This window comes from Acomys minous (genome assembly GCF_964271855.1).
Source record: "Acomys minous genome assembly, chromosome: 11".
Taxonomy (NCBI): Eukaryota; Metazoa; Chordata; class Mammalia; order Rodentia; family Muridae; genus Acomys; species Acomys minous.
The window spans coordinates 109,539,639-109,557,309 of NC_140492.1; the positions used below are offsets into that span (position 1 = coordinate 109,539,639).

Sequence of the window (17,671 nt, forward strand, 5' to 3'; positions counted from 1 at the left end):
GATGAGAAAATCATGATGTAATCTGTAATGAAAAAATTGAACTTCGCTTTAAATAAAGTACTGGGGTTGGCCGAAAAGGGGGGGGGGCAGGGAGAGAGATTAAGTTCTCCTGGACTAGAAGACCTTTTAGTTTTCCCCCACAATTCAAGCTCATCACGGTTTTCCTCCTCTGTTCCTCAACCTCTCTTCACCAACAGTTGGTTTCTCTGGCCAGCTGGTTCCCGCCTGCTCAACTCTCCCTAGCCTGGAACCACCAAGACTCTCTTCTCTCTTCCTGAAGCTGGTGTATGGGAGTAATCAAAGTACCATCATAGGCATTTGAAGCGGGAACATTTCAATTAGTATACCACAGCTAAATATAACTGTTGACTAAGCAACTAAATTCAACTCCTTTCCTCATAGAATCTTTAAACTGTGTAGAAGTGGAGTTGTCATCAAAGAAGTGATCAATACACACTGATAGATAGGTGTGAAGGAAAAAGATTCAGTTTATAATGTGCATGGAGAAATGTAACAGCTGAGAATGATCTGATAATCTGCCCTGTGGACTTTCATAAGCAATGAAATGAAATGAATGTCAAGATACGGTATGAGGAAAATGGAACCTTTCCAGGCAAAATTAAGTAATTTACAACCTATTCTCTGTGCTTAAACAGCAAGAAAATGATTTTGACAGATTTAAACAAGAGAAGTACAATGTTTACACATAAATGCATGTGTTTGTTTTTTTAATACAAACAAGATAGATGCTTTAAAATTGAGGGAGAATCACAAGGTTCATGTCAGAACGCACTGCATGAGATTCTAACTCAAAAAAAAAGAGTATACAGTAAATCCAGCAGATAGACACATTTGTTTTGTTTTGTTTGAGCCTCAAATTGATTCTGACTACAAATTTCACTTTTCCTAAATTTGGATTCCTTGAAGCAACAAACATTCAGGCTGTTTCTTCAATGAGTACAAAGAATGATGAAATATCCTATAAAGAAGAAACGTTAAGCCTAAGAAATCAGTCTCAGAAGAGTAAGTAGCAAAAGTAAGATATAACAAAGGCACTGGAAAGATAGACTGCCGAGAAGCAAATATTTTAAGTATCATGATGCAGGGGGAAACAGGATTTTGTTTATGATTAATCAAACTAATACTAACTTCCAAGTAATTCTTCTATCCTTACTTACTGTACAACTTTATAGAAGTTGGCCTTCCACTTATAAATTAAATTTTGTCTCAGAATTATTATAAATTTTTGGTATTTAAATAACATACAAAATACACAGAAAAAGCATATGCCATCTTCAACACAGTAACAACTCAAAAAGGTATGTTTTTCCTAGAACTTAAAGCAAAGAAAAAGGCCAGGTGATGGTGGCACAAGTTTTTAATCCCAGCACTTAGGAGGACGAGGCAGGCTGCTTTCTCTTAGTTCCAGGCCAGCCTGGTCTACCAAGTGAGTTCCAGGACAGCCACATAGAGGAAACCCTGCCGGGGGTGGGGGGTCGGGGGTGGGGGGAGGTAGGGGGGCGGGCAAAGAAAATATTTTAAGCGTAATATGTAAGGGCCCAATTATATGCTGCAAAGCTATTCTGAATAAACTATAAAGAAGTCGTCAAGTTAACAATTTCTTCTTGAGGCCAGTAAGATGGCTCAGCAATTAAGGCAGGACACTTGTCACAACATCTGACAAACTCAATTCAATACCTAAGGATCCAAATGTTAGAAAGAGAGACATGACTTCCACAAACTGTCATATATCCTCTACACACGCCATTGCCATTTGTATGTAAAATAATAAGCAAATGCATTTTTAAGGGAGTTTTCTTAGGGACTGGAGAGATGGCTCAGTGGGTCAGAGCACTCAATGTGCAACCATAAAGACCAAAGTTCAAACACTGACACCTACATAAAAGCTGATGTGACCTGTAATCTCAGCATTGTAGGGAGCAGAGACAGGAGAACCACAGTCTTCATAGCTGCCAGCTTCTCTCCAGGTTCAGTGAAATAATCTGCCTTGGATAATGTGGCCTCTGTGACTAAGTATGAACCTAACCTGGGCTACATAGTAAGACCCTATGTCAAGCACTCACACAGAGAGCAGTGCTCTTATTGCAATAATGATCTGTAAATAATGGAAGAAATGATAGATCAACTTTAATTTGTGGACCTTTCATTTTATATTGGGGTTTTTTTTTTTGTCTCATTAGATTATTTAATTCTTATACATCTTTAAGTTTTTAGACTCAAATTATCATCTCAGAACTTTGACAGCTATTAAACTTAATGAACTTCCATTTAAGAAGTCTGAAGGTGAATTATGTTTGGTTTTTTCTATTATTTCCTTCTATTTTCCTAAATAATTCACCTTATAGTAAGTTGACTTTTTATTGCTGCCTTGCCGTGTATGCCTTCCTTATACCTACCAATACAGGAATTAGTTTTTAATTCCTTAAAAACAAAGTGACTGGTAGGGGGAAACCTGGCTAAATTTTTCAAACAAATTAGAATATTGCTACGAGTAAGAAAAAGAACTCATAGCCAGACACAGTAGTGCACGCCTATAATCCCAACACTCAGGGAGGCAGACAGGCAGACCTCTGCGATTTCAAGGCCAGCCTGCCTTCAAAGTGAATCCAGGACAGCCTGAACTACAAAGAAAAACTCTATCTGGGGGTGGGGGGTGGGGGGGGGTGGGTGTGGAAGGAAAGAAGGAAGAAAGAAACTCAGGTGGTTGAAACAGGAAGATTGAGCAGTTGAGGACAATCTGACTAGAGACCTTGAACATATCAGTTCATTGTAGACCAGTCTCTGTCTTTCAGTACAGTCTTCAGCCGGGCGTGGTGGCGCACGCCTTTAGTCCCAGCACTTGGGAGGCAGAGACAAGTGGATCACTGTGAGTTCGAGGCTAGCCTGGTCTACAAAGTGAGTCCAGGACAGCCAAGGCTACACAGAGAAACCCTGTCTCAAAAAACAAAAACAAAAACAAAACAAAAAAAAAATCAATACAGTCTTCATAGTCACCCACTGCCTATAATCTGATTCTATCGCTGCATTTATTACTTCCTATCTACAAGTTCATTTTTGCCTTTTAATGACTCTGCAATTCCTTTCGCTTATAGGATGTGAACAAAACAACTACTGACATCGACCAAACACCTGAGCCATGATAACAGTTTCTGAGTAAGAAACAAAAGCAGTAATTTTGGTTTTTGTGATCATCCTTGTCTCAAAAGTAAGGGAATTCATTCAAAAATAAAGAGACTAAGTTATCAGTCCCATATCTAAATATCTAAATAACCAGTAGAAAATCCAATGCTGGGGGCGGGGGCCTAGATCTAGCTGATTCCAAAGCCAGTGGTCTCACAACAACTGTATTGCTAAAGAAAATGGAAATCAAGATATCAAAATGTTTAGTGTTCCCAACTAAAAATATTATTTGAATGGCCCAGACACAAAACTTGCAATGTATTTCCACCTTGCGCCAAGGCTAGCACTGAACTGAAGCATGTCGGTTTATTTCTTGTATGAGTACTTTATCTGCAGAAGAGGGCATCAGATCACATTCTAGATTGTTGTGCGCCACCATGTGGCTGCCGGGAATAAAACTCAGGACCTCTGGAAGAGCAAAGCAGTGCTCTTAACCACTGAGCCATCTCTCTAGGTGGCCTTGTCGTAACAGATGAGTGAACTTTAATATATAAATACATACAAACAAGTAGGAAAGCAGCATCTGAACTGTTTTCAAAAAATTTTTCAAAACTTCTTAAGACAATGACCATCCACTAGACTCGAAAGAATCTACATCAACCAATTAAATCAAATTCCTATTGTGAAAACTTATTTTAACAGAGAATAGCAATTGCTAAAGAGTATCTCTATAAAAAAGCAGACATTGAATTTTTTAGTTTTCGAGACCAGGTTTCTCTGTGTTATTTTGGCTTTCCTGGATTCCCTTTGTAGACCAGGCCGGCCTAGAACTCAGTGAGTGATCCGCCTGCCTTTGCCTCCAAGTGCTGGATTAAAGGTGTACATCACCATGCACAGCACACTGCTTGAACACACTTCACAAACCATGTGCAGTTTCACAGGCCTGTACTTCCAGAAGTTGTCAAATATAGGCAGGAAGATCAGCATAATTCAAGCTGACTCAAGGTAGGTAGAGAAAGGTGAAGGAGGAAACAAAGTGGATATAAGGGTACAGCTGAAATGTCTTTCCTTTCTAACTCTCCTTTCTGTCTGTGCTTCCTGGGCATTAGGATTACAAGTGTAATTACAAGTGCTACCACACTCGACTAAGCAAGTTATGTTCCTGACAGATTTTCCTTAAGTTGTCTATCCATACTCCATTAATGTCTCCTACTCTGTCTTAAAACTGTCCCATTCCCTTTTTCTTTCTTTTTTAAATTTTTTTTGCATTCCCTTATTCTTATGATGCTAAAATAATCACTGTTTTTACAGTAAAGACAGTAAAGGAATGTATTTCAACACTCAATCAAAATGATCCATCAATTTTCTCAAAAAACAAAACAAAACACAAACCAAAAAAATTCCTTGGTTATACTTCATTTAATGCATTTCATTTCTCAGTCTCTATGTCTCTATGTCTTTATGTTACAGGTGTTTTTTAGGGGGGGTTGGGGACTGGTCATTAATATGCTTTTATTTATAAAGCTAAACAAAATGGGGTTTTGGAGGTATTCGTTTGTTTGTTTGTTTGTTTGGGGGGAGGCATGTTCGAAACAGGGTTACTCTGTGTATCCTTGGCTGTCCTGGACTCACTTTGTAGACTAGGCTGGCCTTGAACTCACAGCGATCCGCCTGCCTTTGCATCCCGAGTGCTAGGATTAAATGCTTGCACCACCATGCCTGGCTAACAAAAAGGTTTTTTTAATAATGCGCCTTTATACTATAAGGTATTGTATCAGCTATGAGCAAAAGCCAGAAAGTCATATTATCAAATACATATAGATATAAATGCTGACCAGAAAATGATGTTAATTAACAAACTGTTCTTGCATGACTTCGTATCTTAAGCATTGACTATTAAGAATAATCCTTGTAAACTGGGCACACTGGTACATGCCTTTAATCCCAGCACTCAGGCAGAGGCAGGTGGATCTATGGAGTCTGAGGCCATCCTCAAGTCCAGGAGAGCCAAGGCTACACAGAGAAATCCTATCTCAGGGAGAGAGAGAAAAAAAAAAAAACAACAACAACAACAACAAAAGAGCAATCCTGGAGAGATGGCTCAGTAGTTAAGAGTACTGGCTGGCTGTTCTTCGAGAGGACCTGGACTCAATTCTGGGCATTCACATGGTACATCAAGCTGTCTGTAACTTCAGTTCTAGGGCATCTGACACCCTCACATAGACGCAGTAAACACACTAATGCAAATCAAATAAAAACTAAAATAATCCAGCCAGGCGTGAATTGGTATTCAGTGGTCAGGAAAGTCATCAAAGAGAACAGTCTAAAATTGCACCTTGGGGAAAGGAGAACAGAGGAGACAGAATAAGGAGGCTAAATAGGCTAATTCAATATCTCCTTAAGAAATTAAGGAATAAGTCAAGTGTAGTGGGGCACGCCTTTAATCCCAGCACTAGGGAGGCAGAGCCAAGCGGATCACTCTGAGTTTGAGGCCAGCCTGGTCTATAAAGTGAGTCCAGGACAGTCAAGACAGAGAAACCTTGTCTCGAAAACAAAAAGAGAAAAAATAAAAACAAAATAATCCTCTCAAAAAAATAAATAAATAAATAAAATAATCCTGGTGATATGCTGTTAGTATATAGCATAATCACTAGGGCCTCTGACAATTTCCAAATCTATTGTAGCCACTGTGTCCTCGATTGTTTACACATATATAAACACCATCTTTCTTTCTCTTTGTTCCTCAACCTTCAAATAAGAAAGTAACACATTCATTTTTAAATTCAGTTACACACTGCCAAGTATCTTAAACTGCTATTTTAGCATTGTTATTAAGAATATAAAAATTACCTAATAGTCATTAACCTTTTGTACCAAATAGCTGTGATCCAGGTAAAAATACTATGAAAGTCCTCAGTATATAAGCTTGGATGAAGGTGTTTCCATTCCAATAAAGCCAGCTAAATCCTAAGTAAAAATAAACTTAGGTAATAGCTTTATTTCAAATGGCTTAATTAATTTCCCTCAAGTCATTTTTAAAATTGGAGTATTCTTTCAAAAATAGGCCCACTTGCGATTGACAAAGTCATAATTTTTTCTTTTAACACATATTAAATTTTTGTAAATTTTTGCTTACCTGGAAGTGTCACTAGAAAAGTTCTATTGAAGGCTTTGCTAAAATCCTTTCATCTTCCTCAGGAACATAGCTATACTAAATGTTGCAATGAGGTAAAGCATACTTGGGAACCCAAGGGGTAAAATGCAAAAGTAATAGTGAAGTGCATACAATGAAGAGTTTCATTGTATTCCTATGGGAAGCACTCAAAATTTAACAATTAACCATTCCACAGTTGACCTTGTTTTATTTAATGCAGACAAATATCTTAGTTTACCTCCCACTTAAAAATCTTTTCAACTAGTATTCAAAATCCTTAATCAACTGAAACAGCAGAACCAAATCTTTGTATTAATACATTTTAGTCTAGTTTTCAAAACTATCTTTGTCTCTGAATCATACCTAAGATTAAGTCAACCAAGGACAGTACCACAGTAGCATCTTATAGTTTATATGACAATTGCTGACATTCGTGATTTTTAAAATTTATTTGCATTCCACGAAAATCCAAATTATCCCTAATTACTTAGAGTCTATTTAACACTTTTCAGGTGATTCTATATTCTTATGCAATCAGCTGTTCCCAGAAAAACTGAATAATAAGGAAACATACCTAAGAGAGGAGCTTGGGAGATTTTTTTGGTTGGGTATGTGTGTGTCTGGGCGTGTAGGCCTGGGGAGAGTGGTAGAAATACTAATTTGCAATACAGAAAAAACAATGCCATTCACATGGTTCTAACAAAAATGTCTGACCACCCCCTCCCCCACCCACAAAAGCCATTAAACGGGAAATCAAAAGAAACAAAATAATTCCCAGTTTCACCCCATAAATACAATTAAAACCAGGGAAGTGGCAAAGTTTAAAATAATGCCATTATCATTAGGACTAGCATGCTATCATAAACCACAATCTTTTTATTTAGAAGGTTATTGGTATTCAATTTAAAAATTACAAATGAACATGTGTACAAGTTTTAAAATGGATACCAACTTTTAATTTGGTATCAAATTCCAAGTTTATTTTTCAGAAATCTTATAAATTTTTCATTATTTTAAACTTCACTTAAATCTTTTAATAGCTTTCTAATTTGTACTATGATTGCAGTTTCTTCTGTAAGATACTATCAAATTAAACTCAGCAGTTTTAAAGGGCGTTATTTACAGAAACTCTCACTAAACTTTAAAAAAACCAAATCAAACCATTTCAAATATAAACTACTCAAAGGAAAATATATACAATTAGTTAAACAGGATAAACACAACCAATTTCATACATAAAGATTAATATCATGTTACAATGACTAGAAATACTTATTTTCCCAGTTAGCCGAATTTCAATTGTAAGAAAATAAAATTTTAACTATATATTGAGTTGTTTGAGACTATTAGGCTACTCTCAAAACTGCACTAACTTGGAATCATTCTCAAAAAGATCAAATAATACTTAATGTCACTAGCATTTATAAATTAAGTATTTCAAATCAAGTTTATACCCCAAATTCCTCCCTTTTAGAGGTATTACTTCAATAGCTTAGCAAAATTATTAAAGAGTTTTGCTGTGCCCTATTGTGTGCTCTTCAACAAAAAAAAAAAAGAAAAAAAGAAAAAAGAAAAGAAAATCTACAACTACAATATATTCTATCCTTAAAAAGACAGATAAAACATTACTTACCCCATACACCTGCAGCTAAAGATTTATTCTGATTTGGTTCTCTCTCATATTCAGGATTTAAAGATGGCTGAAAGAAAATAAAAAGTTTAAATGTAGCATGGTCTGTGTTTCACATATCAAGGGTCCTTGAAAACAATCACTTGGTTACACATCTTATAACTGAGGAAGATGGATTAGTTAAATAGCTATAATAACTAATTAGCTATAATAACTCTTTGTAAACTAGTAACTACTAATTCTCCATAAGCTGCTTTCAATTTTCTCTGCTAACCACTGCTAGTTGGAAACAAAGAGAAATCTTTATCTTCATCTAACTATCCAAGGAATATTTAGAATAAAGTGGAGAGCATAAGACACAAGGGTGGGAATGTAGCATAATTATAGAGTGCTGGTTTAATACATGCCAAGCCCTGAGTTAAATATTTAACATGCTCAAAAGACAAAAATCTCAGAGAGCCAAGGTGCCTACTGGCCCCAAGAGTAATTGCTATTTAGGAAGAATAGGGAACAATGACTTTAGTTAAGTAGTTCAAGGCAAACTAAGCAAGACAGCAAAAACTCCAGTCAGAAGTAAAATGTTCTCTGCAATATATGAGATGAAAATTATACTATTCACCAATTCTATCAGGTGTTGTATCAATGGACCGCTCCTGTTAACATACTTGGGAGGATCAGGCAAGAGAATTCACAGTGCCATCCTGAGTACGTTAGATTAAGGACAGCCTGGGATACATGAGAGTCTGTCTCAAAGAAATAGCAAAAAGAACTAAATAAGACTGTATGCTTGCTAGTCAACTTTTTGTGTAACTTGCATGTAAGACAAAACCTGTCTCAATAAAGAAAACAGAAGCAAACACACATTTCCAAAAGCAAAGTATAAAATTTCAAGGGATGCTAAAAATTATTTTTTAAAAAAAGGGCATTAATGGGCACTCTAAAGCTAATCTTGGTAGGTGTTTACACTGTAGAATCGTAAGACTTACAACATTATACCAGATTACTTTTCATTTTACCTGACAACACAGCCTGCCTTCATTAAAATACTTAATACTTAAAATGAATAAAAGTACATTTTATTTTAATTATGTACAGAAATCAATTTATTAGCATGGAACTAACATTACTATAAAGCACCATAAGAATGTGTATGCAGGGGGGCTGGAGAGATGGCTCAGAGGTTAAGAGCACTGACTCTTAGGTCCAAAGGCCATAAGTTCAATTCCCAGCAACCATATGGTGGCTCACAATCATATATAACAAGATCTGGTGCCCTCTTCTGCTGTACAGGCAGAATGCTGTATACATAATAAATAATTCTTAAAAAAAAAAAAAGAATGTGTATGTATACCAGTATAAGTAATTCCTCCTCAGAAAACAGTTATATATCCTTTTAATTATACTATAGCATTAAACATACTATTGTATGGATCTGGACCCAGGGAGGCCTGCACAAACTACTGTGCCAACCAAGGACAATGCATGCAGTAAGCCTAGCCGCCCTACTAGATCTCCAGCCAATGGACAGCGCATTCTCCACAGCTGTGTGGAGAGTGAGGACTGACTCTGACATGAACTCTGGTGCCCCCTGTTTGACCAATTCCCTTTGGTGGGGAGGCCTGGTGGCACTCAGAGGAAGGGAAGCATGCTGTCTAGATGAGACCTGATAAGCTGTGACCATATGGTGGGGGGATGTCCCCTTCTGTCACAGACAGGGCAAATGAGAGGGGGGGACAGGAAGATACAAGTGAGGGGATAACATTATCTGAACAAATTATTTAAATTTAAAAATTAGAGCCATGGGTGGTGGCATGCGCGTTTAATCCCAGCACTCGGGAGGCAGAGGTAGGTGGATCGCTGTTAGTTAAAGGCCAGCCTGGTCTACAAAGGGAGTCCAGGACAGCCTAGGCTAACACAGAGAGGCTTGAGGAAACAAAAAAAGAAAAGAAAAAAACATACTATGGTAGACTATATGGTTGATATATATAGTTAATATAAATATACTTTTGTATAAACTCTATCTGTGTCTCAGGTCTAAAGTTACAATTAACAATTACCATTATTATTAGGACAGGAGGTAAGAGGACAATAAGATAGCATCAATTAAGCAATTACAGTAGGGTGTTTTGTTTTTGGTGGAGAACTGAAACAAGAGTCTCACTCTGTCGCCCTGACTGACCTGAAACTCACTCTGAGGAACAGACTGGCCTCAAACTCAGAGATCAGCCTGTTTCTGCCACCGTGCTGGGGCTGCATTAGTTTTCATTAGCTTGATGTTCGCTTTCAGGCCTGACCATTTAATTTAGTCTTGCACAAAAGGTACAAGTAGCAATGTATGGGCTCAATGGGACCTATTTACCTGTTTAGAAACTCTTGCTCTCCTCTCTCCCACCCGTCTTCCCCTCTTCCTCCCTGACCCACACCTGTCTCTTTTCATGCAAGCCCAACAAAATTTAAAGAGACAAGGTAGTTTTACAAAGGAGGATAAGAAGGGGGAAAATTACATAATTTTATTATAATCCCCAAAACTAAAAAAAATTAAAGAGCTGACAATGTGCTTATTATGTACTTTTCTCATTACACTGTTTGATGCACTGGGAGAGGACACTTGTCCCCAGTTTGATTTTCTGTTGATTATCAAGTGGGAAAACAGAGCATTCAAACAGTAAGGGGAGCTGGAGAGTTGGCTCGCTGATTAAGAGCACTGGCTGCTCTTCCTGAGGTCCTGAGTTCAATTCCCAGAAAACACATGGTGGCTCACAACCATCTGTAATGGAGTCTGATGCCCTCTAACAACTTTCATATGTATATGCACACAGAGCATTCATATAAATACATACATACATACACACACATCTTTAAAAAGGATTTTTTATAAAAAGATAAATGTCCAATGTTACTTGCTGATGATACCTAAAACAAATCATTTACTCTTCCTTTTCCCTAAGCACTCTCCTGCCTTAGTCCTATCTGTTCATTTTCCCCCTTAGCTATCTGGAAAAACAGCCGAAAGATATCCAAATACCTTTTCTTCAGTTATAAAAAGTCCCAATCAAAGCATTACATTTAGAAACTAAAATCCTTTACATTAGACTACTCCATTCTTCCTCCCAGGTCTTGTTTTAGTTTCTGTGGGTCTGACTTTCATAGTGCTCCCAAGACTTGTTCCTTCTGGTCAAGGCTCAGATCCAATGTTACATAGAAGACTCTTGATTTCCCCCAACAAAGCTACTCAGCCACTTCCTTTTCAAATTCCACTCAAAATACAATTTATTTTTCATTTAATTTTTTGAGTCTTCCTGCTAGGAATAAGAACTCAATGAGAACAGTTCACCTATCATATTAGTAAGTGTAGATTCTGTGTGCCACAAACAGCAAAACACTGATATAGCCACTCTTAATAGTAATGTAAAATGAAAATTAAGCCCCGGGCGTGGTGGCACACACCTTTAATCCCAGCACTCGGGAGGCAGAGGCGGCCGGATCGCTGTGAGTTCCAGGCCAGCCTGGTCTACAAAGTGAGTCCAGGACAGCCAAGGCTAACACAGAGAGACCCTGTCTTGAAAAACCAAAAAAGAAAAAAAGAAAAAAAAGAAAAGAAAAGAAAAGTGCATGTGAATTCTAAATTATCAGGAATGAATCAGAGCCAAGGACAGTGGTACACACCTACAAACCCAGCACTTGGGAAGTGAAGGCAGAAGATCAGTTCGAGGCTATCCTGAGCTACATTAAGTGTGAGGCCAGCTTAGGCTACTAAAGACACAAAACAAACAACAAAAAACAACAAAACCCAAGTAAGAATGTTTAACCAAGTCATTTTTCTGTACCTTAAACACAATTTTCAACAGGCAAGGTGGCACACACCTGTAATCCCTAGCACTCAGGCGAGGCAGGCAGATCTCTGCAAGTTCAAGGCCGGCCTGTTTTACAAAGCAATTCCAGGACAGTGAAGGCTAAAAGGGCAGGGAGATAGATGGCTCAAGAGGTAAAAGAATCTGCCGTCCAACCGACCACCTGGACATACACTGTAGAATGAAAACCAACTCCAAAAAGTTATCCTCTAGAAGCTGTGCCAGGTGGCTCATGCCTTTAATCTCAGCACTTGGAAGACAGAGGCCGACTCTGAGTTCAAGGCCAGGCTGGAATATACTGTGAAGTCTAGGGTAGCAAGAGCTATATGGTGAGACCCTGTCTCAAAACAGACGGAGTTTTTCTTCTCTGTGTAGCCTTGGCCATCCTGGACTCTCTTTGTAGACAAGGCTGGCCTAGAACTCATAGATCCGCCTGCCTGAGGTCTCACAAGTGCTATGTTTTAAGGCATGAGCCATCACACCCGGCTCCTTTTGTTAGGCTTATTGTATTAGTGGCCATGACTAAATGCCCTAAAAAAATCAAAGGGAGGAAACTTTTATTTTACCAAATGGTTTCAGAAAGCTCATTTCACTGGTGTAGGAAGGTCATTGTGGAACAGAGAAATTCGTATCATGGGTATAGAAAACAAAGAAACTGTATCCGCTTTCTTCAATTCCTTGTATTCCATTTAGACTCCAAGAGCTCATGCTACTCCCATTCAGGTTGAGTTTTGCCCCTTAGTTAATCGTCTCTGGAACTGGCAGCCTGGTCTACATGACAAGTTCCAGGCCGTCCAGGGCTACATAGCGAGACCCAGTCTCAATAAATAAAAGTCAAAGTTATCTTGACCTCCACAAACACACTGTGGCCTACACCAACACACACATAAGCACATACACAAACTAAAAGGTAGTAAGTTTGTGATTCCTTATAAAATATGAGGTTTTAGCTTTTAAAAAAAAAATATATGAGGTTTAAAATAAAGTACACAAAACCAGGCAACAGTGACTAATGCTTGAATTCAACTCAGGCTAGGTAAAGCATGAAACCCTTATTCAATACAAAGCGCCCACAACTGGACAAGCACCTATTAGGATGGCCCTATAGAAATTACTTGGACTAATTAAAAACAAAAACAAAACAAAAAAGAACCTAGGAGTGCCTCAATACTAAAATGGCACTTTCAGAAACATCATGTGTATTAAAATTATGAGAAACTTACAAAGTCCTCTGCCTCAAACTGTCTGCGTTCTCTTTTGTCTTCTTTCCTCCCCGTCTCATTGTCAGGGATGTTGTTTTCATGTAGTCCTTGGCTTTTTCCAGAATGGAAAATACTGCTACGAGAACGGGAATTTCCACCATGGTATCCCCCTCGATGATTTATGTTTTCTGTACCATTTCTGCCATGCGTACGCCATCCATTTTTTTCTTTCCTCCCAAAGTTACCTTTATTTGATAACAGTAAAGTAATATAAATTCAAAGACAGTTACACTTAAAGATTGAATAGCAATCAAAATATCCTAAAAAGATTATATAAAAATTATCATGAATTCTCTCATTTCCTAGAAAATTTTACCTCCATTAGGACGTCCAATACCAGAATCAAAGCCATCTGAAGAGTTGTGTCGTCGGCGACTCACATCATAACGATTTTCTGTCCATGAAAAGTTTTCAGAATGCTTCTCAAAATTCAATGATGACTGCAATAAATAAATATTTATTAAGCCCAAACTTAACTTTAAAACTAGTAACACACCAACTTATTTCTAAGAATTTAAATGGTAAAAAATAATTACTTCCACACTCTTGGTCTCTTTTGTTTTACAGAAAAAAGGCATACTTTTCTGAAAATTTCAAGAACTAATCTATTTTCCCAACAATAGTAATAGTAGCAATGCAATACTCCAAGAAAAGAGAGTTAAAATACGGTGCATTTTTCTTGTAACAAAGTATAATATTCTGTACTACACTCTACTTGATGTAAACATTTTCGTCCTCTTTTCTTCTACATCAAGAAAAATTGTCAGCTGGGTGTGGTGGCCCAGATCTTTAATCCCAGCATTTGGGAAGCAAAGGCACAGGTGGATCTCTGTAAATACAAGGCCAGGCTGGTCTACAGATCAAGTTCCAGGACAAGTGGCAGTACACAGAGAAACCCTGTCTTGAAAAAAAATGAAAGAGAGGAGAGGGAGGAAGGAGGAAGAAGGAGAAGAAGGAGGAGGAGAAAGATGGTGATGAAGGAAGGAGGAGGAAGAAAGAAACTGTAAAATGTAAAACTTTTTTAAAGTTTCCTAGACACTTCATAAAGGATGAAGTACAAGAGAGAATGCAGAAAACCTATTTCAAAAATTAGAACTACAAAGTACAAGCTATTTATAATGAATATATACGTAAATTTTATATATATCACAATCAAACTCCAAAACTTCTGACTTGTTTTGTTTTTCGAGAACAGGGTTTCCCTGTGTAGCCTTGCCTGTCCTGGACTCATTTTGTAGACCAGGCTGGCCTCAAACTCACAAAGATCCACCGGCCTCTGCCTCCAGAGTGCTGAGATTACTGGCGTGTGCCTCCACACCCGGCTCAAAGCTTTTAACTTTTATATAGTCATGGGGGGGGGGGCGGGTAGTATAAGCTGGGTATAGTAGGGTCCACTCCTTTCTTCCTTCCTCCTTTCTTTCTTTTCTTTCGAGACAAGGTCTCAGTGTGTACCCTTACTGGGCCTAGACGTGGTAGATCGAGTTGGCCTTAAGAGGAAGAGCCTTCCTTAAAAGATGTAAAATGCATTAATTTTGAGACACAATAGTACAAATAAGGATACCCTAACATAGAAAGTAAGCAAAGGCTACAAAAAGCTATTCTCAGACATACGAAAAGCTCAAGAGGGAAAGCGGAAGCAGCAGGGCTACCTAACTTCTTTGGAGCCCAGATATGTTTTAAGTCCCAGATGCTGAACACAAGAGCTGCAGGACTGCCCTTATGGGTTTGGGACTAGCTTTGGTCTGATCTTTGGTATTTGCCCCCCACCCAATCATCCTCTTTTAAAATGGAAATGCCTACTTTGTGCTATTATATACTGAAGAAACTTATTTTAAAGGAAGATTACGCTGAGTCTCAGAAGAAACACTGGATTTGTGACTAGTGTTGGGAACTTCAGAAGGTGAAACACGTGCATCTTGCATCATGAGATGGCTCTGTGCAGAGTTCAGGAGTAGAATGTTGTAGTTTGAATGTCTGGACAGTTGGTTGCCAGCTGGTGGCAATGTTTGGAAGTTATGGAACCTTAAAGAGGAAAACCTTGCTTGTATGTCTGGCTGGGGGGGGGGGGGGGAGAAGAACAGGCACAGCACAACCCACTTAAAATTTCACAGCAGAACTCTACTTCCCAGTCACTCTCTGCTCCTTGACTGCCTGTGGAATGCAATCAGCCTGTCTCCAGCTCCTGCTGCCATAGGGTATGACTCCCGGAAAACAGAAACCAAAATAAAGGAGGGAGAAAAGAGAGAAATGCAACAAAACGGCAAAAACAGAATAGGATTTTTGTAATCAAGTGAAACTGACAAAGAAAAAATTCAGTAATACAGACTAAAGATGGCTGGTAAGAGTATAAACAAAGCAGACATGCCTACAAAATCATGATGGATTGGCCAGTTGCCATATTCAAATGACACAATCAAATCTTTTTACAATTAATGAAAATAGACTACATGTAAGTCAACTTTAAAATACCAATTAGTTTAGAGTGGAGGTATTAACTGCATATGCGGTTATAAGAAGGGAACTGGGCTGGAGAAATAGCTCAGTGGTTAAAAGCACCACCTGCTCTTCCACAGGTCCTGAGTTCAATTCTCAGCAACCACATGGTAGCTCATAACCATCTACAATGTAAGCTGATACCCTTTGATACATGCAGACAGAACACAAATAAATCTTTTTTTAAAAAAGGAATTGAAAATTGCTGACAAGCTGTTTCTTTCTCTCTGTTCCTTTCTTTTACTTCTAAATTACTACTTCCATTAAAGAATGGACTGAGCACTCAGTTTTAGTGACAATAGAGACCTCAGTATTTTTTGGTTACAGACAAGGTTTGAAATCTGACCAAAGTGCCAATCTGGAGACAGATAGACAACACAAGCCATTCTTTTACTTAATGGCAACACTAATGTTACTTGAATACATGAAGTTAGTTACTAATAGGCTCCATGAAACTAAACAATGCTTTAGGATAACAAACTAGTCTGGAAAGGTATGTGGCCATAATTTCTAATTATTAGTGTATTTAAAACAAAAGCAAAAACAAGAACTATGAGCCGGGCCTGGTGACACACACCCCTAATACCAGAACTTAAGGAGGCAGAGGCAGGTGGATCTCTGTGAATTTAGAGATCTGGGCCAACCTGGTCTACAAACCTGTTCCATGACAGCCAAGGCTACACAGAGAAACCATGTCTCACCAAAAATAAATAAATAACTAAAACAAAATAAAACAAAACAAACAAACAAAAAACTACAAATAAATATTCATAATTTTCCAAATTTGGTGAGTACATGCACGCATATGGAAATATTACTAAACTAAAACTAAAAAACCCGAAAATATTTTTTTTAAACATTTATTTATTTGTATGTACAGTGCTCTGCCTACTTATACCCCTGCAGGCCAGAAGAAGGCATGAGATCACATTATAGATGGTTGTGAGCCACCATGTGGATGCTGGGAATTGAACTCAGGACCTCTGGAAGAGCAGTCAGCGCTCTTAACTGCTGAGCCATCTCTCCAACCAAAAACCCAAAAATATTAAAATTACATTCTACCTACTTTATCTTAGAGAAATTCTTTTTCTATCACTTGGAATCCCTAGATCCCAGTAATAGCATGACTTTTTTGGTTTCCATATTCACTAAGATTCTAAAAACAAACTGTTATTGTGTACTATTTTGCATTTAATTGCTAGCATTTAAAGCAGAAAATAAAATCAAGTTACTGGCATTAACATGCATCTTAATTCAATCTTAATGTTTCTAAACCTTAAATACATCATTAAGCAATTAATGGGTTTTGGTTATTATAAAGCTAGTTCTGAAAATATTCCATGTCTTTGTGGTGGGGAGAACAGAGTAATTAATAGAACCCGCTAATCTATGGAACTGTTATGCTCCAACATGAAAACTCAAACTCAAACCTTAGCCAGTGATTTTCATTGTCTAGACTCTACAACTTACTGTTTCTTCTGTTATCCTCTTCTTCCTCCCACTCCCTCAAATTTTCTTTTCTTTTACGACAGAGTATCACCGCGTACTGAAATTATGTAGACGCCCCCAAACTCAAGAGATTATTCTGCCTTTGTCTGCTATGCTAGGATTAAAGGTATGCACCACAATGCCTAGTTGCCTTATTTATTTTAAAATATAGTATGACTGATGTTTGCTGTCTCAAAAACTTCATTAAGACAACAGCTCTTTTTATCTTCATTCAGCCATCATGGGTTTTTGTTTGTTTGTTTTGGTTTTGGTTTTTTTTTTTGAGACAGGGTTTCTCTGTGTAGCCTTGCCTGTCCTGGACTCGCTTTGTAGACCAGGCTGGCCTCAAACTCACAGCTATCTGCCTGCCTCTGCCTCCCGAGTGCTGGGATTAAAGGCATGCGCCACCACGCCCGGCTATTCAGCCATCATGGTAAGAAAGAACAATTCCACAAGTTATCCTGACCACCCCCCCCCCACGCATACACCTTCCAGCAGACCCACACAGTAGCTCAGCCATCTGTAACTCCAGTTCCAGGGCATTGGATACCTCTCTTCTGGCCTCTGTAGACACCATGCATGTACATGGTACCCAGATATACATACAGGCTAAATACTGGTACACATAAAATAAAGTTGTTTTTAAAAATTA

The 17,671-nt window shown here is 38.1% G+C and overlaps 1 protein-coding gene and 1 long non-coding RNA gene across 4 annotated transcripts in view; both read right to left on the reverse strand.

Annotated features, from left to right (window-relative positions):
• The window catches only part of GPBP1 (GC-rich promoter binding protein 1), a 54,407-nt gene that overhangs the window by 14,908 nt on the left and 21,828 nt on the right, over positions 1–17,671 (reverse strand). For 2 of the 3 annotated variants that reach the window (XM_084802499.1, XM_084802498.1), the window contains 4 exons: positions 13,355–13,478; positions 13,000–13,223; positions 7,929–7,995; positions 6,870–6,929 (listed from right to left, as the gene is read on the reverse strand). In XM_084802499.1, coding sequence (XP_084658625.1) covers positions 6,870–6,929; positions 7,929–7,995; positions 13,000–13,223; positions 13,355–13,478 — 475 coding nt within the window. The remainder of the gene's footprint in view (positions 1–6,869; positions 6,930–7,928; positions 7,996–12,999; positions 13,224–13,354; positions 13,479–17,671) is intronic. The other variant, XM_084802500.1, reaches the window with a different exon arrangement.
• Positions 852–2,668, reverse strand: LOC311609413. The gene is made up of 2 exons (XR_014783381.1): positions 2,048–2,668; positions 852–2,003 (listed from the first exon to the last, which is right to left on the reverse strand). It is a non-coding gene; the product is annotated as an uncharacterized lncRNA (long non-coding RNA).